The 19,195-nt window shown below is 59.6% G+C and overlaps 1 protein-coding gene across 2 annotated transcripts in view; it reads left to right on the top strand.

Annotated features, from left to right (window-relative positions):
* Positions 1–19,195, top strand: part of SORL1 (sortilin related receptor 1) — a 135,901-nt gene that overhangs the window by 77,766 nt on the left and 38,940 nt on the right. For both annotated transcript variants that reach the window (XM_084868410.1, XM_084868411.1), the window contains 6 exons: positions 6,527–6,730; positions 8,708–8,821; positions 12,077–12,199; positions 13,526–13,645; positions 15,840–15,965; positions 18,964–19,071. In XM_084868410.1, coding sequence (XP_084724536.1) covers positions 6,527–6,730; positions 8,708–8,821; positions 12,077–12,199; positions 13,526–13,645; positions 15,840–15,965; positions 18,964–19,071 — 795 coding nt within the window. The remainder of the gene's footprint in view (positions 1–6,526; positions 6,731–8,707; positions 8,822–12,076; positions 12,200–13,525; positions 13,646–15,839; positions 15,966–18,963; positions 19,072–19,195) is intronic.

Here is a 19,195-nt window from a genome sequence, read left to right as displayed (position 1 = left end):
GGGATGCGAAGGAGGTGCAGTCAGTAGCTTTCTTAAAGATTGCTGGCTGTGGCTTAGCTGCTTGGAGGCTCTGGCTCTCGTCCTGGCGGCGAGGCTGCTCTGTGGAAAGCTGCCCATCCAGATGGCCTTCCCTCTGCTGACCTCCTCTGCGTATGGAGGGCACTAAAGGAGAGAGGCTCTCCAAGGACAGTCCGTCTGGAAGCCGGACACACTGGTGGGCTCTGGTTTGAATTAGAATGCGGCGTTGTCCTGCAGGCTTGGCAGGCCGCTCCGAGAAAATGCACAAAGGGAAGTGATCCGGTCAGAGATACCGTGACCCTCCTGGGGCCCGGGGGGCTCATGAGGCCTGTAAGTCAATGCTGTTTGTCCACATGGCCAACCTGCCCCGGGCGGGGCTGGAACAGGATCTGGGGGTGGAGATGCGGGAGTGACATCTTAGAGGAATTGGTTTTCCCAAACATCCCGTTCTGCCACGTTTGTTCTTCGGGAGGTGCCGGCCTGATCTGGGGCGATGAAGGGATCAGCTCCCAGCTCGTGACTGGGCTCTTGGGGCCTTGGCGAGGACACCAGCCCTGACCACCATCTCTCAGTCCCCGCCTGGCCCAGGAGGCCGGCCTGCATCTGGACGAGTCCCCGTGAGCCTGCGCGTCCCCGTGAGCACAGGCCGCTCCTGAAACACGTGGTCAGCGGAACCGCAGCCTGGCCTCACGCCCGTGTGGGCAGGTCGCTTCCTCCCTGCTGACCTGCGGCCACTTCCAGGGAAGGGCTGTTGGACGTGAAGGGAAATGGTGGCTGCAGTCCTGGGGGGGAGGGTAAGGCTCTGATCTCCGACGGCTGGTGTGGGTTACATCGAGGCTTTAGCCAGGGCATCTGGCTGCCGGCACAGCTTGTGTGCAGTGGGGTGTCGCCTGGTCTTGAGCTTGCCCGCTCGAGCCTGCCTGCCCCTTTGGATTCCTGTTCTGGGTGCCAGTCCTTGGTGCCATGCAGTCTGTTGTTTTGTTGTCTGCTCTGACACATGGAGGACTTCCTGTGAGTGTGAGAAAGATGGTGATAATAACTATATCTGTTAAGGAACTGTAATGTCATAATGTGAGAAACGCTCACCTGTCTGAATTCAAATAACTCAAAGACAAGAAGTATGGCGAAATGAGACTTTAATGCTCTCTCCAGAGCGGGCGTCCATCTGGTTGTACAGCCACACCTGGGGCAGTGTGCACAGTCCATTTACTCAGTCCCTCCTCTGGCTCCTCATTGGCTGAGCACCAGGGGTCACCTGATTCCTCATAGGTCGCCCAGGTCCGCCCTCTCCCATTGGCCATTTAAAAGAATGTCCGAGGCCTTTTCCACTTGCCTCCCCTCCCCTGTCTCCTTGAGGGGGGCACCTCGGGAGTGGGTGTTTCCTCCATGATGCTGGCCACGCCCACAGTTGTTGGTTCTCACACCCTCTCCCCCCTCCCCACATTCTGTTTGCCCTGGGGACTCAGTGACTGCCCCATCCAAAGCTGGCCCTGCTGGAGGTGGACCACAGGGGCCCACTTCCCACAATAAGCACCCATTAACGTGCTTGATGGGCTGTGTGACCTCAGTTCGTCTTCCCCAAATCCACGTGTCGTATTCTCATCTCCATGGTGTGGCGAGGACATGAAAGTCGGGCTGAGTAACTGCATTGCGTGCTGAGTAAGTGGTAAGAATCTGAACCACGGCTGCGCTGACTTTGCTCGGTGCCGCTGTCACTCCCAAAGCCCCAGGCCCTGCTTCATAGCTGACTTCGAAGCTCCATTGGTTCTTGTCTGTGATAGAACTTTGATGATTTGGAACTTTTGTCAGTTTGAGCTATTTGCTTTGACAGATGCATTTTTCATCTTTACACCTGGCTGATTGGTGCGTAGTATTACTGGAATTCATTCTTCACAGTCCTTTTTCCTTAAACAGCTAATTTGCGAGGCTGTTGATATGTTTAGTTGATGCTGCAATGAGCTAGAGTCTGTTGGAGCCCTTGGAATCCTTCCTCAGAGTCTGCAGGAAGCACATGCTTTTAACTGTTCATAATGAGGGCAGATATGTATGATGGGGTGGGTTTGAGTTCAATAGATAACTAAATAAGATAGTATTTCTGGCTCCTAACTGGTTCTATTACCGGCCCAAGGTTCGTGTACCTGATGCTTCAAAAAAAAACCAAAAAGGCCAATGTTGAGTAAGTCAGTGTTTGAAGCAAGCAAAGGTTTATTGATTGAGAAGGCCTTGCTAGAGAGGGTGGGAGAACTAGTTTTCAGTCCATCTTAAGAAAGACTGGACTCTCATCTTTTGTTGTTAAGGGGAAGGAGGAGGGGCAAGGCTAGGGTTGCTTGCTGGCCAGGGCGGCCAGCTCCAGGGGTTGAGGGAAAATGTGGGTTTCCCAGGCCCTTTGTTCCTGCTGGTCCTAGGCCATTGCAGGACGTCTGTGAGCCTGAAAACAGGCTTCACTTTTTGCTCTTGCCTCGCGGCTGTGCTGAGGGATGCGAGCCCAGCACATTTCCTCTGGTTCCCTAGCCTGTCGGAGCAGGAGCAGCCTGCAGCCATCTGAGGGAGGGAGCATTGCAGTCCAGAACATTCTGGAAGAATTTTCCAAAGAGGATGTCAGAGAATGTTCTGACTCTAACAGACATCACAGGGCTGTGTTTGGCCTTCGAAGGGGACCCCTTTCCCATTGGGGTGCTGCCTTCCTGTTCCTTATTCTCCCACACAGACTGGCCCTGTGGGAGGGCCAGGCTAGTGCTTTGTTGAACTGCACCCTGCCTCCAGGCTCCTCCTGACACGTGACCCTGTTCTCTGAACGTGGCTCTGCCCCAGCCCCGCACTCCTGCCCTGCCTGCCTCTTGGGGTCAGTGACCTGGTCAGCATGGTTTGGGGGTTGACCCTAAGGCTGGTTTCATGCGTCTCTGCCCAGCCGGGCTCCTGAACGCTGTATCGCGTGCTGGGTTCTGTGCCTTTGGCTATTGCCTCTTTGCATAGGGGCGTTTGCTGTGTGTGAAACGTTAGTATTTTATAGACACAACCCTGTGAAAATACCCTGTGACTGACTGTTCTCCAAACATTCGATTGTTCAGTTTCTTGGCATACTGAGTGAGGTGTCCTCTTTTTGTTGCAGGATAGGAGAGGGGCTCCTCTCCCCCGTTGCTGGTGGAAGTGGGGTTCTCGGGATCCCTCTGGAACAAGTATTGCAGAGCCCCCGGGGGGTGAGCAGGGTAGAGAGCTGTATTTCCGTGGGATGGCCCTGGGTTTCTAAAGCTTCCCCTCCCCTCATCCGTCATAGACGTGCAGCTGGGTGTAGCAGAGCGAGGAGCAGAGCCCCTGTCCGGGGGGTCCTTGCCCTGTGGGAGCCGGTCCAGCCCAGCACCAGCTGGCTCAGCTTGTGTGCCCGCAGGCCACTGTCCATCGCGTGTGGAGTCGCATGGCCACATGGCTGTGGAGGCAACACAGGCTGGAGCCAAACCAGGGGGGCGCAGGAGCCAAAAGCCACACCCGGCGAGAGCTCCGAGCCTGAGAGAGAAGTCCTTGGTTAGGATGACGGGTTCTCTCCGAATGCTCTCCGGCCGGCCACGTCCGTCCCCAGAGCGATGGACACCCAGCTTCCCTGGCACAGGCGGGTGGCCCGGGAGTGCGGAGCTGCAGCTGGCGGAGCTGCCCAGGGACCCGGTGAGGGGTTGGCTCTCCTGCTCCTTTCCCGCCAGGAGCGGCCAGCGGCGGCACCTTGAACACCAGGCCAGCCGTCCTGGTGGAGCGGCTGCCCCAGTGGCATCCCGCCGCAGCGTGGCGTGCCCCTGAGGACCGAGCGGCTCCCTGTGGACCCAGCGGCCGTGCCGGCTGTTCTGCCTGGTGCCTCGGCCGTTAGGGTGTGAGGTTATTGGGGGGCCCTTTGGAATGCTCATCCTATGGCCTTCCCTCCGAGGGGGTGTTTTCTCTGTTTAGCAGCGTCTTGTAATCCGGGGCCTGAGCTCTGGGGCGATGGCGATGTTTGCGTTTGTGTGTCCTGCCATTAACACTGCTAAGGTGCCCTCATGTCCACAGGCAGCCAGTGGCCCATTGCCCGCGTTGGCACCGAGGGCCTGGGTGAACCCCCGCTCCAGCCGCAGGCCCAGAGCACGTCGTGGCGGAAGGGCACGAGTCCAGCCTGGTCCAGCGGGGAAGCGGGCTCCGCACCGCTGAGCTTGATCCGACTCAGGCTCACGTGTTCCATCAGCCTCAGAGCCAACCCACAGAGAGGGGGAGCAGCCTCACAGAGAGGAGGAGCAGCCCCACAGAGGGGGAGCAGCCCCACAGCCCCACAGAGAGGGGGAGCAGCCTCACAGCCCCACAGAGAGGGGGAGCAGCCCCACAGAGAGGGGGAGCAGCCCCACAGCCCCACAGAGAGGGGGAGCAGCCTCACAGAGAGGGGGAGCAGCCCCACAGAGAGGGGGAGCAGCCCCACAGAGAGGGGGAGCAGCCCCACAGAGAGGGGGAGCAGCCTCACAGAGAGCGGGAGCAGCCCCACAGAGAGGGGAGCAGCCCCACAGAGAGGGGGAGCAGCCTCACAGCCCTACAGAGAGGGGAGCAGCCCCACAGTGAGGGGGAGCAGCCCCACAGCCCCACAGAGAGGGGAGCAGCCTCACAGAGAGGGGGAGCAGCCCCACAGAGAGGGGGAGCAGCCCCACAGAGAGGGGGAGCAGCCTCACAGCCCTACAGAAAGGGGAGCAGCCCCACAGTGAGGGGGAGCAGCCCCACAGCCCCACAGAGAGGGGAGCAGCCTCACAGAGAGGGGGAGCAGCCCCACAGAGAGGGGGAGCAGCCCCACAGAGAGGGGGAGCAGCCCCACAGAGAGGGGAGCAGCCCCACAGAGAGGGGGAGCAGCCCCACAGAGAGGGGGAGCAGCCTCACAGAGAGCGGGAGCAGCCCCACAGAGAGGGGAGCAGCCCCACAGAGAGGGGGAGCAGCCTCACAGCCCCACAGAGAGGGGAGCAGCCCCACAGTGAGGGGGAGCAGCCCCACAGCCCCACAGAGAGGGGAGCAGCCCCACAGAGAGGGGAGCAGCCCCACAGAGACGGGGAGCAGCCTCACAGCCCCACAGAGGGGGGGAGCAGCCCCACAGCCCCACAGAGAGGGGGAGCAGCCTCACAGCCCCACAGAGAGGGGGAGCAGCCTCACAGCCCCACAGAGAGGGGAGCAGCCCCACAGAGAGGGGGAGCAGCCTCACAGCCCCACAGAGAGGGGGAGCAGCCCCACAGAGAGGGGAGCAGCCCCACAGAGAGGGGGAGCAGCCCCACAGCCCCACAGAGAGGGGGAGCAGCCCCACAGAGAGGGGAGCAGCCCCACAGAGAGGGGGAGCAGCCCCACAGAGAGGGGGAGCAGCCTCAGCCCCACAGAGAGGGGAGCAGCCCCACAGAGAGGGGGAGCAGCCCCACAGCCCCACAGAGAGGGGGAGCAGCCTCAGCCCCACAGAGAGGGGGAGCAGCCTCAGCCCCACAGAGAGGGGAGCAGCCCCACAGCCCCACAGAGAGGGGAGCAGCCCCACAGCCCCACAGAGAGGGGGAGCAGCCCCACAGAGAGGGGAGCAGCCCCACAGCCCCACAGAGAGGGGAGCAGCCCCACAGAGAGGGGAGCAGCCTCACAGCCCCACAGAGAGGGGAGCAGCCCCACAGAGAGGGGAGCAGCCTCACAGCCCCACAGAGAGGGCGAGCAGCCTCACGTCCGCGCTGCATGCTCATGGCGTGCCCATCGCTACCGCAGGGCTCATGCCTCCTCTTGCGTTCGCCGGAAAGAACTGCATCCTGTTCACAGCTGCCCAGGCAGGGTGCGGGGCCCCTGCCCCCCTCAGAGAGCCGCGCAGAGGAAAGTGTGGGAACGGGGATGGACACACAGGAACTGGTCTGCCTGTGGGTTGGTGGTGTGGCAGGCAGAGCCCACTGAGGCCTGTGACAGGCTCCTCCCCCTCCTCCTCCTCCCTGCTCCTACCCTCCCCCCCATCCTGCCTGCTCTTTCTCCCCCCTGCCTCTTCCCTCCCCCTGCCCCTCACCTGCCTCTTCCCTCCTCCCTCCTCCTTCCCTTGCCCTACCTCTTCCCTCACCCCCCCTTCCTGCTTCTCCCCTCCCCTCCTCCCCCTGCTTTCCCCTCCTTCTCTTCTGCCTCTCTCTCCCCTCTTCCAGGTCCCTGGTGCTGTCCAGCCCAGACTCCCCTCTGCGTCCCCGAGTTTGTCTCTGCGTCTCTCTGGCCTCCATAGGTGGGGCTTGCCCTGCACCTCCCCTGATGCTGCCCGAAGGACTGTTCTCCCCGCTGAGCTTCCTGGTCCCCGTGGGTGGCCCTGGGCATCCCATTCTGAGTCCCTCTCTGATCTCTCTGCGAGGCTGCCTGTGGGCAGGGCTTCCCCGAGGGCTCTGAGCAGAGGGGCCCTCCCTCCCCGGAGGGCCCAGCTCTGGCCTGGCCTCTCAGCCCCGCACTGTGGTGTCTGGTCAAGGAGCTGCTGGCGGCCTGGCATGCGGGTGTGACCCTGCATCCCTGACTCTGCCTCTTCCAGGGAGCAACGCCTGTGTGCCCCGGCCCTGCAGCCTGCTGTGCCTGCCCCGGGCCAATGGCAGCAGGACCTGCAGGTGCCCAGAGGGAGTGCTGGCTGCTGAGCTCCAGGCCTCCGAGCTCCAGGCCACCGAGCTCCAGGCCGGGGACCTGCGGTGCGAGTGCCCAGGGGGCTATCAGCTGAAGAACAACTCCTGCGTGAAAGAAGGTGCGCTCCTTCGCTTCCTCTCCCCCATCCCTCCCTCTTCCTCCCCCCCAACCCCCCCGCCCCGCCCCTTCCTCCCCTTGCTCCCTGTCCTCTATTCCCTGCTGTCTTTGAGTTATTGAAATGCTCCCGGTGGAAACAGCACCACTCAGGGCCTACACGCACCTGGCTCAGGGTCCACCGTGGGATTTGTCCTCATTCAGGACAGCCCTGAGCTGTGACTTAGAACCAGAGGCCTGATGCACAAGATCGTGCAAGCGGCTCGGCCCTCGCAGCCGCAGCGGCTTGAGTCAGCCCTCTCAGCCCCAGCTTCGTCCGGAAAGTCATCCGGAGGACTTCTGGAAGGTCGTTTACTGACCAGTCTAATTAGCATATTACCCTTTTATTATTATAGATAAGAGCTTGTGCTTTTGGTTTAATGTTGTGAGAAACGCTTACCTGTCTGAATACCTGATAGAAGTGTGGCGGAAACGAGACCTTTCATACGTTCTTGCAAGGGCAGGAGTGGGGACAGGCTCAGGAGCAGTGGTCACAGGCTGTTTATCTGGAGGATGTGAGCCCCTCCTCCGGCTCCTCATTGGCTGAGCACCAGGGGTCACCTGATTCCTCATAGGTGGCCTAGGTCTGCCCTCTCCCATTGGCCATTTAAAAGAATGAGGCCTTTTCCACTTGCCTCCCCTCCCCTGTCTCCTTGAGGGGGGCACCTCGGGAGTGGGTGTTTCCTCCATGATGCTGGCCACGCCCACAGTTGTTGGTTCTCACACCCTCTCCCCCCTCCCCACATTCTGTTTGCCCTGGGGACTCAGTGACTGCCCCATCCAAAGCTGGCCCTCCTGGAGGTGGACCCCAGAGGCCCACTTCCCACAATGCCAAGTGGCAGGGCCCTTGAGGCTGCCTTTCTCTTGTCCTACCGTTTGCTCTCCTTGCTCATCCCTCACCCACGTTTTCTAGCTTCCTTACGTGGGACCCACTCGACTTGGAGAAAGAACTGATTTGACTCCCCCTCCATCACCCCACCCCACCCCACCCCGCCTGAAGTGCCCTGAACTTTCTGGCTATGTGCCTACAGCCTGGCGTCCCTGTTTCCCAGTGCGGCCAATAGCTCAGCAGCCTCCTCCTCTGACCCTTCGAATTAGAATGCACGGCTTCTGAACTTTGCCTCTGAGAAGCTGTGGACCTTTTTCCTGTCTAATTTTACCCTCCCTCCCCCTTCCCCTGGTCCTCTGCCTGTGAGGTGAGTGCTGGGGGCCTTGCTGGGAAGCACCCAGTTCAGCCGCTTAGTCTAGGGCGTGAGGTCACTTCCGGTCTCTGAGGAAGACAAATGGAGGAGCCAGCCTCCCTCTCAGGCACAGGAAACTCCTCCAGGTTCTGGAGGGCGTTTGGGAAGAGTTGACACCAAGTCCCAGGAGAAGTGGACCAGGCTCTGTGTCCCATTCGAACACCCGTGGTCCCCCAGGCTGAGGCCAGTGGTCACATGTTCTGGGCCTCACTAAACAGCGCATGCTTCTGTGGAGGGTCATACTGCTTGTTTTAAAGAAAAACCCTCACAGTTTGTAAGGAAAGCCTTCCTAACACACTTGGTTGGTAAATTGAATGTACATAACTATATAGGGTACATGAGCTCGTGTGTTTGGATGCTGTGCAGATGCCGTTCCCGTGTATGAAGGAGTAATTAGTATTCTGACATCGGTATATAGTTTCTCTACCTCGGGGCCCAGTTGGCATCATCACAGTCCTTGTCCCCCATTGTGCTCGCCGCACACCCCTCCAGCAGATGCTGGCTGCCTGGCCCCTGGCCTCTGCTCCTGGAAGTGTAACTGGACGAGAGAAGAGGCTAGCCAGGCCCCGTCCTTGAATGCACCTCTCTTCTGCTTTGCCCTCCAGCTTGCCATGAGGAAGAGAAATGGGAGCTCGGCAGAGAAGGGCTGGTCCCTGAGTGAGAGTAACCCTGGCTTTGTTTCTCCCACCCTCCGCCCACAGAGAGCGCCTGTCTCCGCAGCCAGCATCGCTGCAGCAACGGGAACTGCATCAGCAGCGTCTGGCGGTGTGACTTTGACAACGACTGCGGAGACCTGAGCGACGAGAGGAACTGCCGTGAGTCCCTGCGGGCCTGTTACACAGAAGGCTGGTCCGCTCCTGGGTGCGATTGGCCATCTAGGGCAGTGGTTGTCAATCTTTTTCAGCTCATGGCGCCCACAAACTAAACCAAGACGTATGTTTTGCTGATCTGACAAAACCAGCTGTAATTTTCATTCACTCACACCGTACCGGATGGCTGTATCATCCGGTTGTGTTGGCTGTTGTCATTTTTTATTAGACAGTCTAAGGGAAAAGAGGCCAGTGCCCCTGACTAGTAGGTAGTGTGAGCTTTAAAAATTCCTTTGGCACACCAGCTGAGAATCGCTGGTCCAGGTTGCTGGCTCGCCTGTCGTGGTTGGTGATGCATGTAAGCCGGTGGGGTTGTTTGGGGAACACGCCTTTGTATACCCAACTAGACACGTGTTGTTATTTAAAACAGACCCACGTATATCAGTTGACTCTATCGTTGTAAGAGGTTTTCAGATCAGCCTCATGTGGCTGAAGGTGGGAGTCGGGCAAGCCGGTGGCGGGCAGTGACCAGGTGGCGGTCTGGCTCTGTAAGTTCAATGCTGGCTGCCTGGGCTCCGGCGCCATTGTGCCATCCAGTTTGGTCTGGCAGGTGGGGACCGAAGGGTCCTGGTTCAATTCCAGTCAGGGGCACATACCTTGGTTGTAGGCTCCCCGCTGGGCCGGGCCCTGGTCGGACCTCGTGGAGGATATAATCAATCAATGTGTTTCTCTCACACAAATGTTTCTCTCTCTCTTCTACTCTCTCTAAAAAAATCAATGGGAAAATATCCTCAGATGAGGATTAAAAATAAGTAAATAAATAAAGTGAGCAGCCAGCTGCCCTGGAGAGATGAATGTGAGGACGGGAGCATGGGCACTCAGGTCAGACGGGGGTAGGTCCTCCCACAGAGTGACCGGAGCGTAGGTGGGGGCAGCAGGGAGGAGAGCTGCAGGCGGAGTGGCTGTGGCCTGGCCTGGAGCCTAGGCCGGGCCGGCGTGTGGGCTGGAGCAGCCGGCGGTGCAAGCTCTCGGGGAGGTGGGCCATCGGCGTGACGGGAGAAGTGAGCTGGGGCAGAGGAGGGAGAGGGACCAGAGCCGGAGCTTCTTGTCCACATGCTGTGTCTGTGGGACCCGGCAGCGCATGGCCACTGTTCTGAGGAGGGTGCTGGTAGCTCTGGCTCTGTGTCTCTGGTCTCTGGCAGGTGTGCACGGCAGGGTCCACTGCAGAGCCCGTGCTGGTTCCCAGCCGCCCCCAGACAGTTTGAGGAGCAGGGAGCGCCCCACACTGCTCCCCCTGCAGTGTGTCCCGCCTGTGGAGCGCGCAGACCAGCTCCTGGAGCAGCCTGGCCTCGGGGCGCCTTGCACACCGATGAGGAGAGCACCAGAAGGCCGGCTTCGGGAGCACTAGCTCTGCCTGTGGTTTCTGTTCTGCAAACCATCACTGGCAACCCCCTCTCCCTCCAGAGTCTCAGGAGGGTCTAAGGTCTGTGGGGGAGGAGCCAGAGCGCCTTAAGAGCAGCGATAAACGCAGCGGCATCTGAGCTGAGCTGGAGCAGTCTGTCACAGAGCTGGCAATCTGCAGGCACATTGCCTGCCCTGATGAGGCGCCATGGCTGGAGGGGGGGGGGGGGGGGGGTGATCTGTGTCCAGTAGCAGGGACTCCTCCGGTCTCTGGGCTCTGGTTCCGGGTGGTAGACTAGCGTAGATCTCATGGGCTCCGGTTTTGAGAGAGAGACCTCCCTCCTCTTCAGGGGCGCTGCCACCAGGGAAGGGTGAGCGGGCCGGTCCTCCTAGTTGGTGAGAAGGTCCGCGGGGTGCCTTCCCCAGGCCTGAGACTTGCTTCCCCCTGGGCTCAGCCCAGCTAGTGAGGTGCAGCCGGTGAGGAGGCGGGCCTGAGGGACCGGCATGTGGGCTGGGAGCAGGAGCGGTGCCTCTGCCTCTGCTTCCCACGGAGGAGGTGGAGAGCGGCGAGGGCATGCGCAGGCACAGGGCGGGCACGAGGACCCGCTGGGAGGTTGGGGAGGCCTCCTGCCCACTGCGGGGCAGAGGGGTGGGGGTGGGGGCGGGACCAGAGGGAGTTGGGGTCTTGCCAGCACACTGCCCTCCCTCGGACAGGCTCCTGGCTGGGCTTTGTCAGGAGTTCGGGGTTAGGTGTGCTGCCTCTGCCCCCGCCTCCCACCACACCTCCGTCACAGAGAAGCGTGGAGCCTCAGGAAGAGCTGCCAGGGACCTCCAACCACGGTGCAGCCACAGCTTTTCACCTCATGGCGTTCCCCTCCCTGTCCCCCCACGCCCCGTCCCAGGCTGGGCCACACCCTTCCTTCTCCAGCTGCTGCCCCCCCTGCCACCCCAGAGCGCTTCTCCCCAGGCCTTTCCCGCAGGCCGCTCTCAGGGGCTGTGCTCGAGCTGAGACAGTGCTGTCTAAAGGGGGAGCTAACCATCTCACTCTGAGGCTGCGGGCACGAGGCTGGGGAGAGGAGAAGTGACATCATGCTTCACCCCATCTGCTGGCCTCCGACCCACACGTTTTCTCACCATCGTGGTGACGCCGTGATGGGTATTGTCTCTTTTAACGGGCGAGGGAAGGGAGCCAGGCACTGACTCGCGGCCCCAGTGCCTCTTCTCCTCTTGTGGTTGGTAATCCGCACCCAGGATCGTTCCCACTGACTTTCAGGGAGAGAGGGAGAGACAGGAAACCTCCATGTGAGAGAAACACGTGAATGGGCTGCCTCCTGCACGCACCCGACCAGGGCCCGAAGTACGTGCCCTTGACTGGAATCGAACCCGGGACCTTTGATCTGTGGGCCACTATATCCACTGAGCCACACCAGCCAGGGTTGCCTTTCCCTCCTTCACTGTGGAGCACAGAGGCTCGGGGTTACAGTAAACTCTTGGGGGGCGGCGGAGCCAGGGTTGACACCCGACTTGACTGCAGAGCCTGTCGCTGCTGCAGATCCCACCTTCCCTGACCTGTGTGCACACGTGAGGGCAGCTCCCGCTGGGGCCCTGGCTGCTGTGTGGCTTTCTAGGTAAAGGACTGTGGGCCACTCACTGGGCAGCTTCCATCTGAGGGTCACTTGCTCTCCCAGCCAGACGCGCCCGGACGCGTGGTGGTGAACACGGGCTCTCGCGCAGCTGCGTCTCTACATGTCTGAGCGTTTCCGTGGCTGCGGTTGCCCTGCTTCCTTCTTTAAGCTCACCCGGGGCCTGGGTGTTCGGGGAGCGAGCGCACCTGGTGAGTGTCCTCTCTCTCCCGCTCAGCTACCACCGTTTGTGACCCCGAGACGCAGTTCCGCTGCCAGGCGTCGGGGACCTGTGTCCCGCTGTCCTACAAGTGTGACCTGGAGGACGACTGTGGCGACAACAGTGACGAAAGCCACTGTGGTAAGGGGACTGAGGCCAGGGGCTGTTCAGGAGGCCTCCGGGGTTCTGACAGTCACGTGGGAGCTACGAGGCCCCGCAGCCTGACCTTCCGTGCACGCAGGGGGGCTGGCTGGCTCTGGTGCAGCGCCCGGTTCACCTTGCGGGGTGCTGCGTGCGTGTGTGCGGCCGCAGCAGTGGGAGTTCTGAGTGAGCCCAGTGTCAGAGCCCAGCAGACGCCACACCTCCGGGCCGCTGGAGGTTAGCCTCCTGAGGACACAGAGCCGCACCTTTGTGAGCTGTGTTATTTTCTTTTTATTTATATTTATTTCAGAGAGGAAGGGAGAGGGGAGAGAGCCAGTCCGGGGGCCGAGCTTGCATCTGGCAGGGCCTGCTCAGCAGCAGGTGCCGACTCACAGGGACTAAGGCTCCTGTCTGCCTCTCAGAGCATTTTGGGGGTGAATTACATAAATTTGTTTCATTTTTGTAGAAACATGAAGTTCCAGAACAGTCTTTGGGATGCACACTATTTCCCCTTCACCCCGCCCACCTCCTCCTTGACCCGAGGGGCCCAGTGCAGGGAGTTTGCTCTGGCGGGAAGGAAGCTGTGGTTGCATTGCTGGCGGCCTCTCCCTCTCTCGCTGGCAGGTGTTTGACCATTAAAGCCACAGCCCCTTCATATCCGCGCCCCGTTGGCGGGTCCTCAGGTCCCTCCGCAGGCACGTCGCCAGCCTTTGCCCATGAGTCGCGAGTCTCCAGCTTCACAAGCAGCCTGGCTCTTGAATGAGGCCACCACCCTGGGCCAGAGGCTTGGCTGCTTTCGTTGTTGAAACTATTTAAAATTCCATTTCTTTTTTTTTTTTAATGTGTTTTTATTGATTTCAGAGAGGGAGAGAGAGAGAGATGAACTTAAGAGAGAATCATCAATTGGCTGCCTCCTGTATGCCCCACACTGGAGATTGCGGCTGCATCCTGGATATGTGCCCTGACCAGGAATTGAACCCAGGACCTCCTGGTTCACAGGTCGACGCTCAATCACTGAGCCACGCTGTCCGGGCTAAAATTCCACTTCAAGGCGCTGCTTCACTGCTGTGCTCAGGACACCGTCCTCGCTGCTGTCTCCTTCCAGGTCCTGGCGGGCCTGCCCCCCTCCCTCCAAGGGCTGCCCCCTCCCCCGGGACAGCCCTCACCAAGCCCTGGGCTCTGCTCACAGCAGCCCCGCCCCCTGTCGGCATGGTCAGCACTGACCCTCCCCAAGCTAAGGGGAAGGGGCTGAGTGCACTGTGGCCCTCAGGACTCCGCAGCAGGGCCGGACCCGAGCGCTGTCCTCACACCTGCTCTCACCTGCAGAGACGCACCAGTGCCGGGAGGACGAGTACAACTGCAGCTCGGGCCTGTGCATCCGCGCCTCCTGGGTGTGCGACGGCGACAATGACTGCAGGGACTGGTCCGACGAAGCCAACTGCACGGGTCAGTGTCCGCACGCAGTCCTGGGTCCTGCTCTGCTCATCTTGGTGCCCTGCGGGGCCCAGACACCCCCGTCAGTGTACCCATCAGTGCTCCTCCTCAGCGGCCAGGCCGCTGCAGGACGAATGCAAACCAGCCGTGTCCTGCATTGAGGGCATGTGGCTGCGAGTAGTGCTCAGCGAGCTGGACGTGTCCGAGTGACACGCTGGGTTATGTGCCGTCCAGCTGTGCTGCCTGCAGGACCAGCAGCGTAGCTCACAGCCGCTCCCCTCGTCTGGGGCCGAGTGCAGAGGCACTGGAGTAGCTCCTGTTTCTGAATCTCGGCGCTTCAGGGTTCCCCGACATCGAGAACCTAAGCGGTGTTTGCATCCCTTTGGGGTGAGAGTTCATTAAAAACGAACTTGGAGACAACACATGAATATCAGGGAGGCTGACCCTGCGGTGAGGCAAGGTGCTGTCATTCTGCTGAGTAACGGCCTCCTCCTGTGGATCGCACAGCTTCTGTGGCTGGCTGAGTGCATGGAGGCTGTACAGCACGGTGGAGGTGGGGGAGCAGAGTTGGGGAAGTTGTGGAGGAATCAAGTACTTGGTTGCCTCGTGGGGATTTTCCACGCGCGCAGCTGTCCCTCAGTCCCCCTTAGCGCCCTCCGTCCCATTCCGTGGCTGCACTGCCACACTGCGTCCCAAGGGCCCGCCTTCCTGGCCACCGTTGTCGGAGGCCAGTGTGAGCTCACTGAGATGTGTGGCCTGTCCCTTCATTTCCTGACAAAGTCGGTTGTGCAGAGCCCAAGATCACAGGTCAGGGTCATGACCTGCTGACCCCAGCTGCTCTCTGTGCAGGCCGTGCTCCTGGCCCTTCCTCTCCTCCCTTCTGCTTTCCAGGGGATTGAGGCTCTTCCCACCTCTGCCCCGGTTTGACCTTCCACACTTGACTTGTGTGCTGTTGTTGTGTGTTACTCCGTGGGTGCTCCGCCTTTTCCTCTGTCCGGACCTGCCGGCTTCAGCATGCTTCCCTCCTAACTGCACGCAGTTAGCACTTACAACACTGAGCACCTGGTGCTGTGTGAGACAAGTCAGAGCCTAACGTTAGTGATTGTTGATGCTTTTTAGTAATAACTTGCTCAGGGCACCTGCCTGTGCTCCGAGCACCTTCGCTCTGTGCCCGCAGGCCTTCAGGGATTCTGAGCAGAGACTGAAGGTTTTGTTGGTGTCGCAAGCCTGATGCGGGAGGCCTGCATCCCTGCTGCGCAGTCCCTTTTCATAAGCGTTCCCACGGTGTTCCTCTGTCTCCTTGCGGCTTCCTTCGGCTGATGTCAGTCTGGGGGGTTATCTGCTGAGCAGGGACCGGCACCATTTCCCCAGTCCTCGTCAGCGTTTTATTTTGTGTGCCTGTGGTGGGCGGGCTGTAGTGATGCAGTGTTGCTTGGCGAGCTGAGGGATCTTATTCTGCTGGTTTTCTTTTTAAAATAGGAGGATTTGCTGTTGCCCTTGGTTCTGGGACGTGGCAGCCTTGTCCTCGCAGCTGTGTCTCCCGCCCTCAGGGATCGTCCCCGTGGCGCAGACGGACTCCCTTCTGTCGCTAACGCCTCCGGTGCCTGTGCTGTCTCTTCCGTCTGCTGGAATTCCCTTTCCTTTCTCAGATTTCCCTTCTAGCTCAACCTTCTCCGTTCAGCTACATCTAATCTGCTTTCCCACGCATCAGCTGAGCTATTTTTATTTTCTGTCTTTCATCTCCAGAACGTCTGTCAGGTTCTCTATGAGAATTCTAAAGTCACGGCCTTTCCAAGCGTACAGGTCCTTAGATGGCAGGACATGGCGGACGGTGCTGGGCGGGTTGGGGGCCGGGCGGGAGTCTCTGGGCTGCGGGGCCAGTGGGAGCAAGGGATTTGCGTGAGACGTGAAGTAGCGAGGGCGAGTGGAAGCACAGGCTCTGGCTCTGGGCAGCCTGGTGCCAGTCCATATCCCCTGTGCCCGGGGCATGTTTCTCATTCTCTATGCCCGGTTCAGTGGCAGAAGGGGAATACCGCGCCCCCTGGTGGCAGGCTTGTAGCAGGGATGTCTGCTGTCACATTGTGGTTCCCAGTTTAGCTTTCGCCCACCCTCACCTGAGGCCCCAGGCCGCCGACTCCTTGGCTGTTCCTGGCGATCAAATGGGAGGGAGAGGAGGCGCTGACTGCTCTTTTCTCCTTGCCGGCAGCCGTCTACCACACCTGTGAGGCGTCCAACTTCCAGTGTCACAACGGGCACTGCATCCCCCAGCGCTGGGCCTGCGACGGGGACCTGGATTGCCAGGATGGCTCCGACGAGGACCCTGCCAGCTGCGGTGAGTATGCATGCTCAGTCCCTCCTGAGTGTCCCTAACCTGCCACTCAGGAAGAGGCAGGACATGAGCACTGCCCTGCTGTGCTTGGGCGCCCACGCTGACAGCCAAGCGTGCCCCTGTGCCCACACCGACAGCTAAGTGTGCCCACCCTGACAGCTAAGTGTGCCCACAATGACAGCTAAGTATGCAGGGTGCCCTCACTGACAGCAGCGTGCCCCGGCCTCGGTGGCAGTGCCGTAGGACATGGGTGTGGTGCAGCCAGTTCCCAGACAGGCACTCGGCATGCAGCTTTCTGTGCAGCCTTGAAGGGAGCAGTGGAGAAGCAGGTACTTTGTAACTCTGTCTTCTGTGCTGCGGGCCTCAGAGAGAATGGCTTGTTGGCCCCAAAGTAGACCTTTCTCCGTATAAGTGACATAAAAAGAATCCCACAGAAACTCCCAAAGAATGGCTGCCACAAAAGCTGCTTTACACCAGGGTGTCCGGCTCCTGCCCTGCCTCCGCCCTCCGCCTGCAGAAAGCCCTCCTGGGGCTGCCTCGGCTCCGGTGCTCATAGAGTTCTGGCTTCCAGACAATTCTCCAGCACCAGCGGGGGTCCCCGGGCCTGACTGGCACTGTTTTCCGCCTCGGACCTCGCAAGTTCAGGGCTCAGTCCTGCAAGCCCCCTTGCCCCCACTTTAGTGCCAGTCCCAACCTCAGCTTCCCCTGCACTCCTGCAAAGCTGTGGGCCTGGGCTCTCGGCCTGGGCTTGGTCATTTGCTGAAACGTGTCACAGACCTCAGAGAAACACTCATGGAAGGGGTCACGGAGGGTGGAGGCGAGCATTAGATGGAAGAGAGGCATGGGGCAGGCGTGGGAGGGCAGGCAGAGCTCTGTGCCTCACCCCAGCCCCCCAGTCCCACCAGCGCTCAGCAGCCTGGATGCCTCTGCGGCCTAGACTCTGGGTTCTGTGGAATCTTCACCACATGGCCCGCCTGGGCTCTCCCGTCCCCGTCCTTCTCTCCTGGAGCAGGGGGTGAGCGGCCCTGACTCTCTCCCGTGGCTTCTGACATCCAGGAGCTTCCTAGTGTGATCTAAGAACAGGACACCCGTGTCCACCCAGGAAAATGCAAGGGGTTTAATAGCTTAGTGCCAGCAGCCAGAGTCAGAGACGAGTGTCTGTATTCCCACTAGAGGCTCGGCGCACGACACTCATGCATGGGAGGCCGGGGGGGGGGGGGGTGGGGTGGGGGGGGGGCGCGATCCCTCAGCCGGGCCTGCACTCTCCAATCTGGGACCCCTCCGGGGATGTCTGACTCGCAATCCAGGACCACTGGCTCCTAGCCACTCACCTGCTTGCCTGCCTAATGACCCCAACTGCCCTCCTCTGCAGGCCATCTGTGCCCACATGGGGGCGGCCATCTTTGTGTTGGAGTGATGGTCAGTTTGCATATTACCTGGAATGGGAGGTGTCTACACATTGTTGCCTGTCTGTCTCTGCAGTGAGCACTCTGATGGCAGACGTGTGTCCTGCTGTGTGTCTGTAGCTTACTTCTGCACCCGGTGGGCCTCCAAGTGTGTTCGGTGTCACACTGGTTTGCACAGTGACACTGCTTATAACCTTGGAAACGAAAGCGTATTTTTACTTTGAGATGTAGCCGTCCTGTAGTTCTGCAGGGTTGGTCCCAGGACACCAGGATTGTGGCTCCTGCAGGTCCCCAGCCTTAGGCCCCCCTCCCCTTGTTCAGGCGTCTCCAGGTGGTCAGGTAGGGTCCATGTTTTCACTGGTCCCCGTGTTCTTGTTAACGTTTCTAGGTGTTATTTCCAAGTAGTTTTACTGGCAAGCATGTCCATCCATGATGTGCTGTGTTCCCCTGTTGCCCTCGGCATCACCTTGACCCTTTGCTTTCACAGGCTTCACGAGTGGGAGTCATCTCAAGTCATTTTAACTTTATACTCTTCTTACCTGTGACCTATTCTCCATCTGCGGTACTCACTAACTGTTTCTGTTTGATGTCTTCCAAATAATTTCTTAGGAATGATTACATGATTACTTTTTACAGAATTGGAGCATATTTTCTTTTTTTTTTTTTTTAATCTGCACTCAAGGATATTTTCCATTGGTTTATTGATTTTTAGAGAGAGTGGGAGAGAGAGGTAGAGACAGAGAGAAACATCAATGTGAGAGAAATATAGATCGGTTGCCTCCTGCAGGCTCTCCGACCAGGATCAAGGCCAGGGAGGAGCCTGCAACTGAGGTACATGCCTTTAATCGGTATTGAACCCAGGACCCTTTGGTCTGTAGGCTGATGCTCTATCCACTGAGCCAGTGGGCCAGGGTTCAAAGCACGTTTCCCTGCCTTACACCTGGCCCTCCTGGTGCTGAGGGGAAGTTGACCTGGGCTAGACCCCGTGCTGAGGTGGAAACCCACGCTCCCTAACGTTTCTGGGACATGCTCTATCCAAGGGCTTCGGCTGAGCTTCCTGAAGAATCAGAGAGTGATGGAAGAGCACTTTCAAAGCCAGGGCTTCTGATCAGGACTTAGTTTTCTCTTCCCTGAAACTTTTACTTTTTAAACAATATGCACTTGACTTTCTTGAGTGGGTAACACATTCACGTGGTTTGAAATGGGAAAATAGTGACGTAATGCAGTAAGCACTTCCTGCCCAGCTCCCACCCTGTGCGCCCAGGAACCCGCCGTGGGCCTCTGCACAGTCCGAGCACAGGTGCAAGGGCAGGTCCGTGCACATCCACTGGCTGTTCCACGAGGGGTGTGCTCTCCTGTCGTCCACACCTTGTTCTTCACACCCTGTCTCCAGCCCATATCTTCACTGCATTCCTTCACCTCTTCACGGCCAGTGCCCTTCGGGCCAGGTCCCGGTGAAGGGCGGTGCTGACGATGTTTTCCGTGTGGGGACTCACCTGCCACTGTGAGGGCGCATGAGTAGCTGCCCTCAGGGCGGGCCAAGTCCCGGCCTCCTGGCACCTGCGTATCTCAGGGCCACCCTCTTTCCATTCCAGAGAAGCGGTGCAACGGCTTCCGCTGCCCGAATGGCACCTGCCTCCCCGCCAGCAAGCACTGCGACGGACTGCGGGACTGCGCCGATGGCTCCGACGAGCAGCGCTGCGGTGAGTCTGCCTGCCGCCCGCCCGGGGAGCCGGGGTTGGGTGTGAAGGGAGTACCCCTCGGACAGATCTCCGTGGTACCTATGTGTCCTTCACATCAGTTTAGTTCGACACAAGGCCGTCACAG

Source organism: Pipistrellus hanaki, assembly GCF_964339955.1.
Source record: "Pipistrellus hanaki genome assembly, chromosome: 19".
NCBI classification, from domain to species: domain Eukaryota; kingdom Metazoa; phylum Chordata; class Mammalia; order Chiroptera; family Vespertilionidae; genus Pipistrellus; species Pipistrellus hanaki.
The sequence above is the reverse complement of the archived record's forward strand: the minus strand, read 5'-3'. Positions and strand labels throughout refer to the sequence as shown.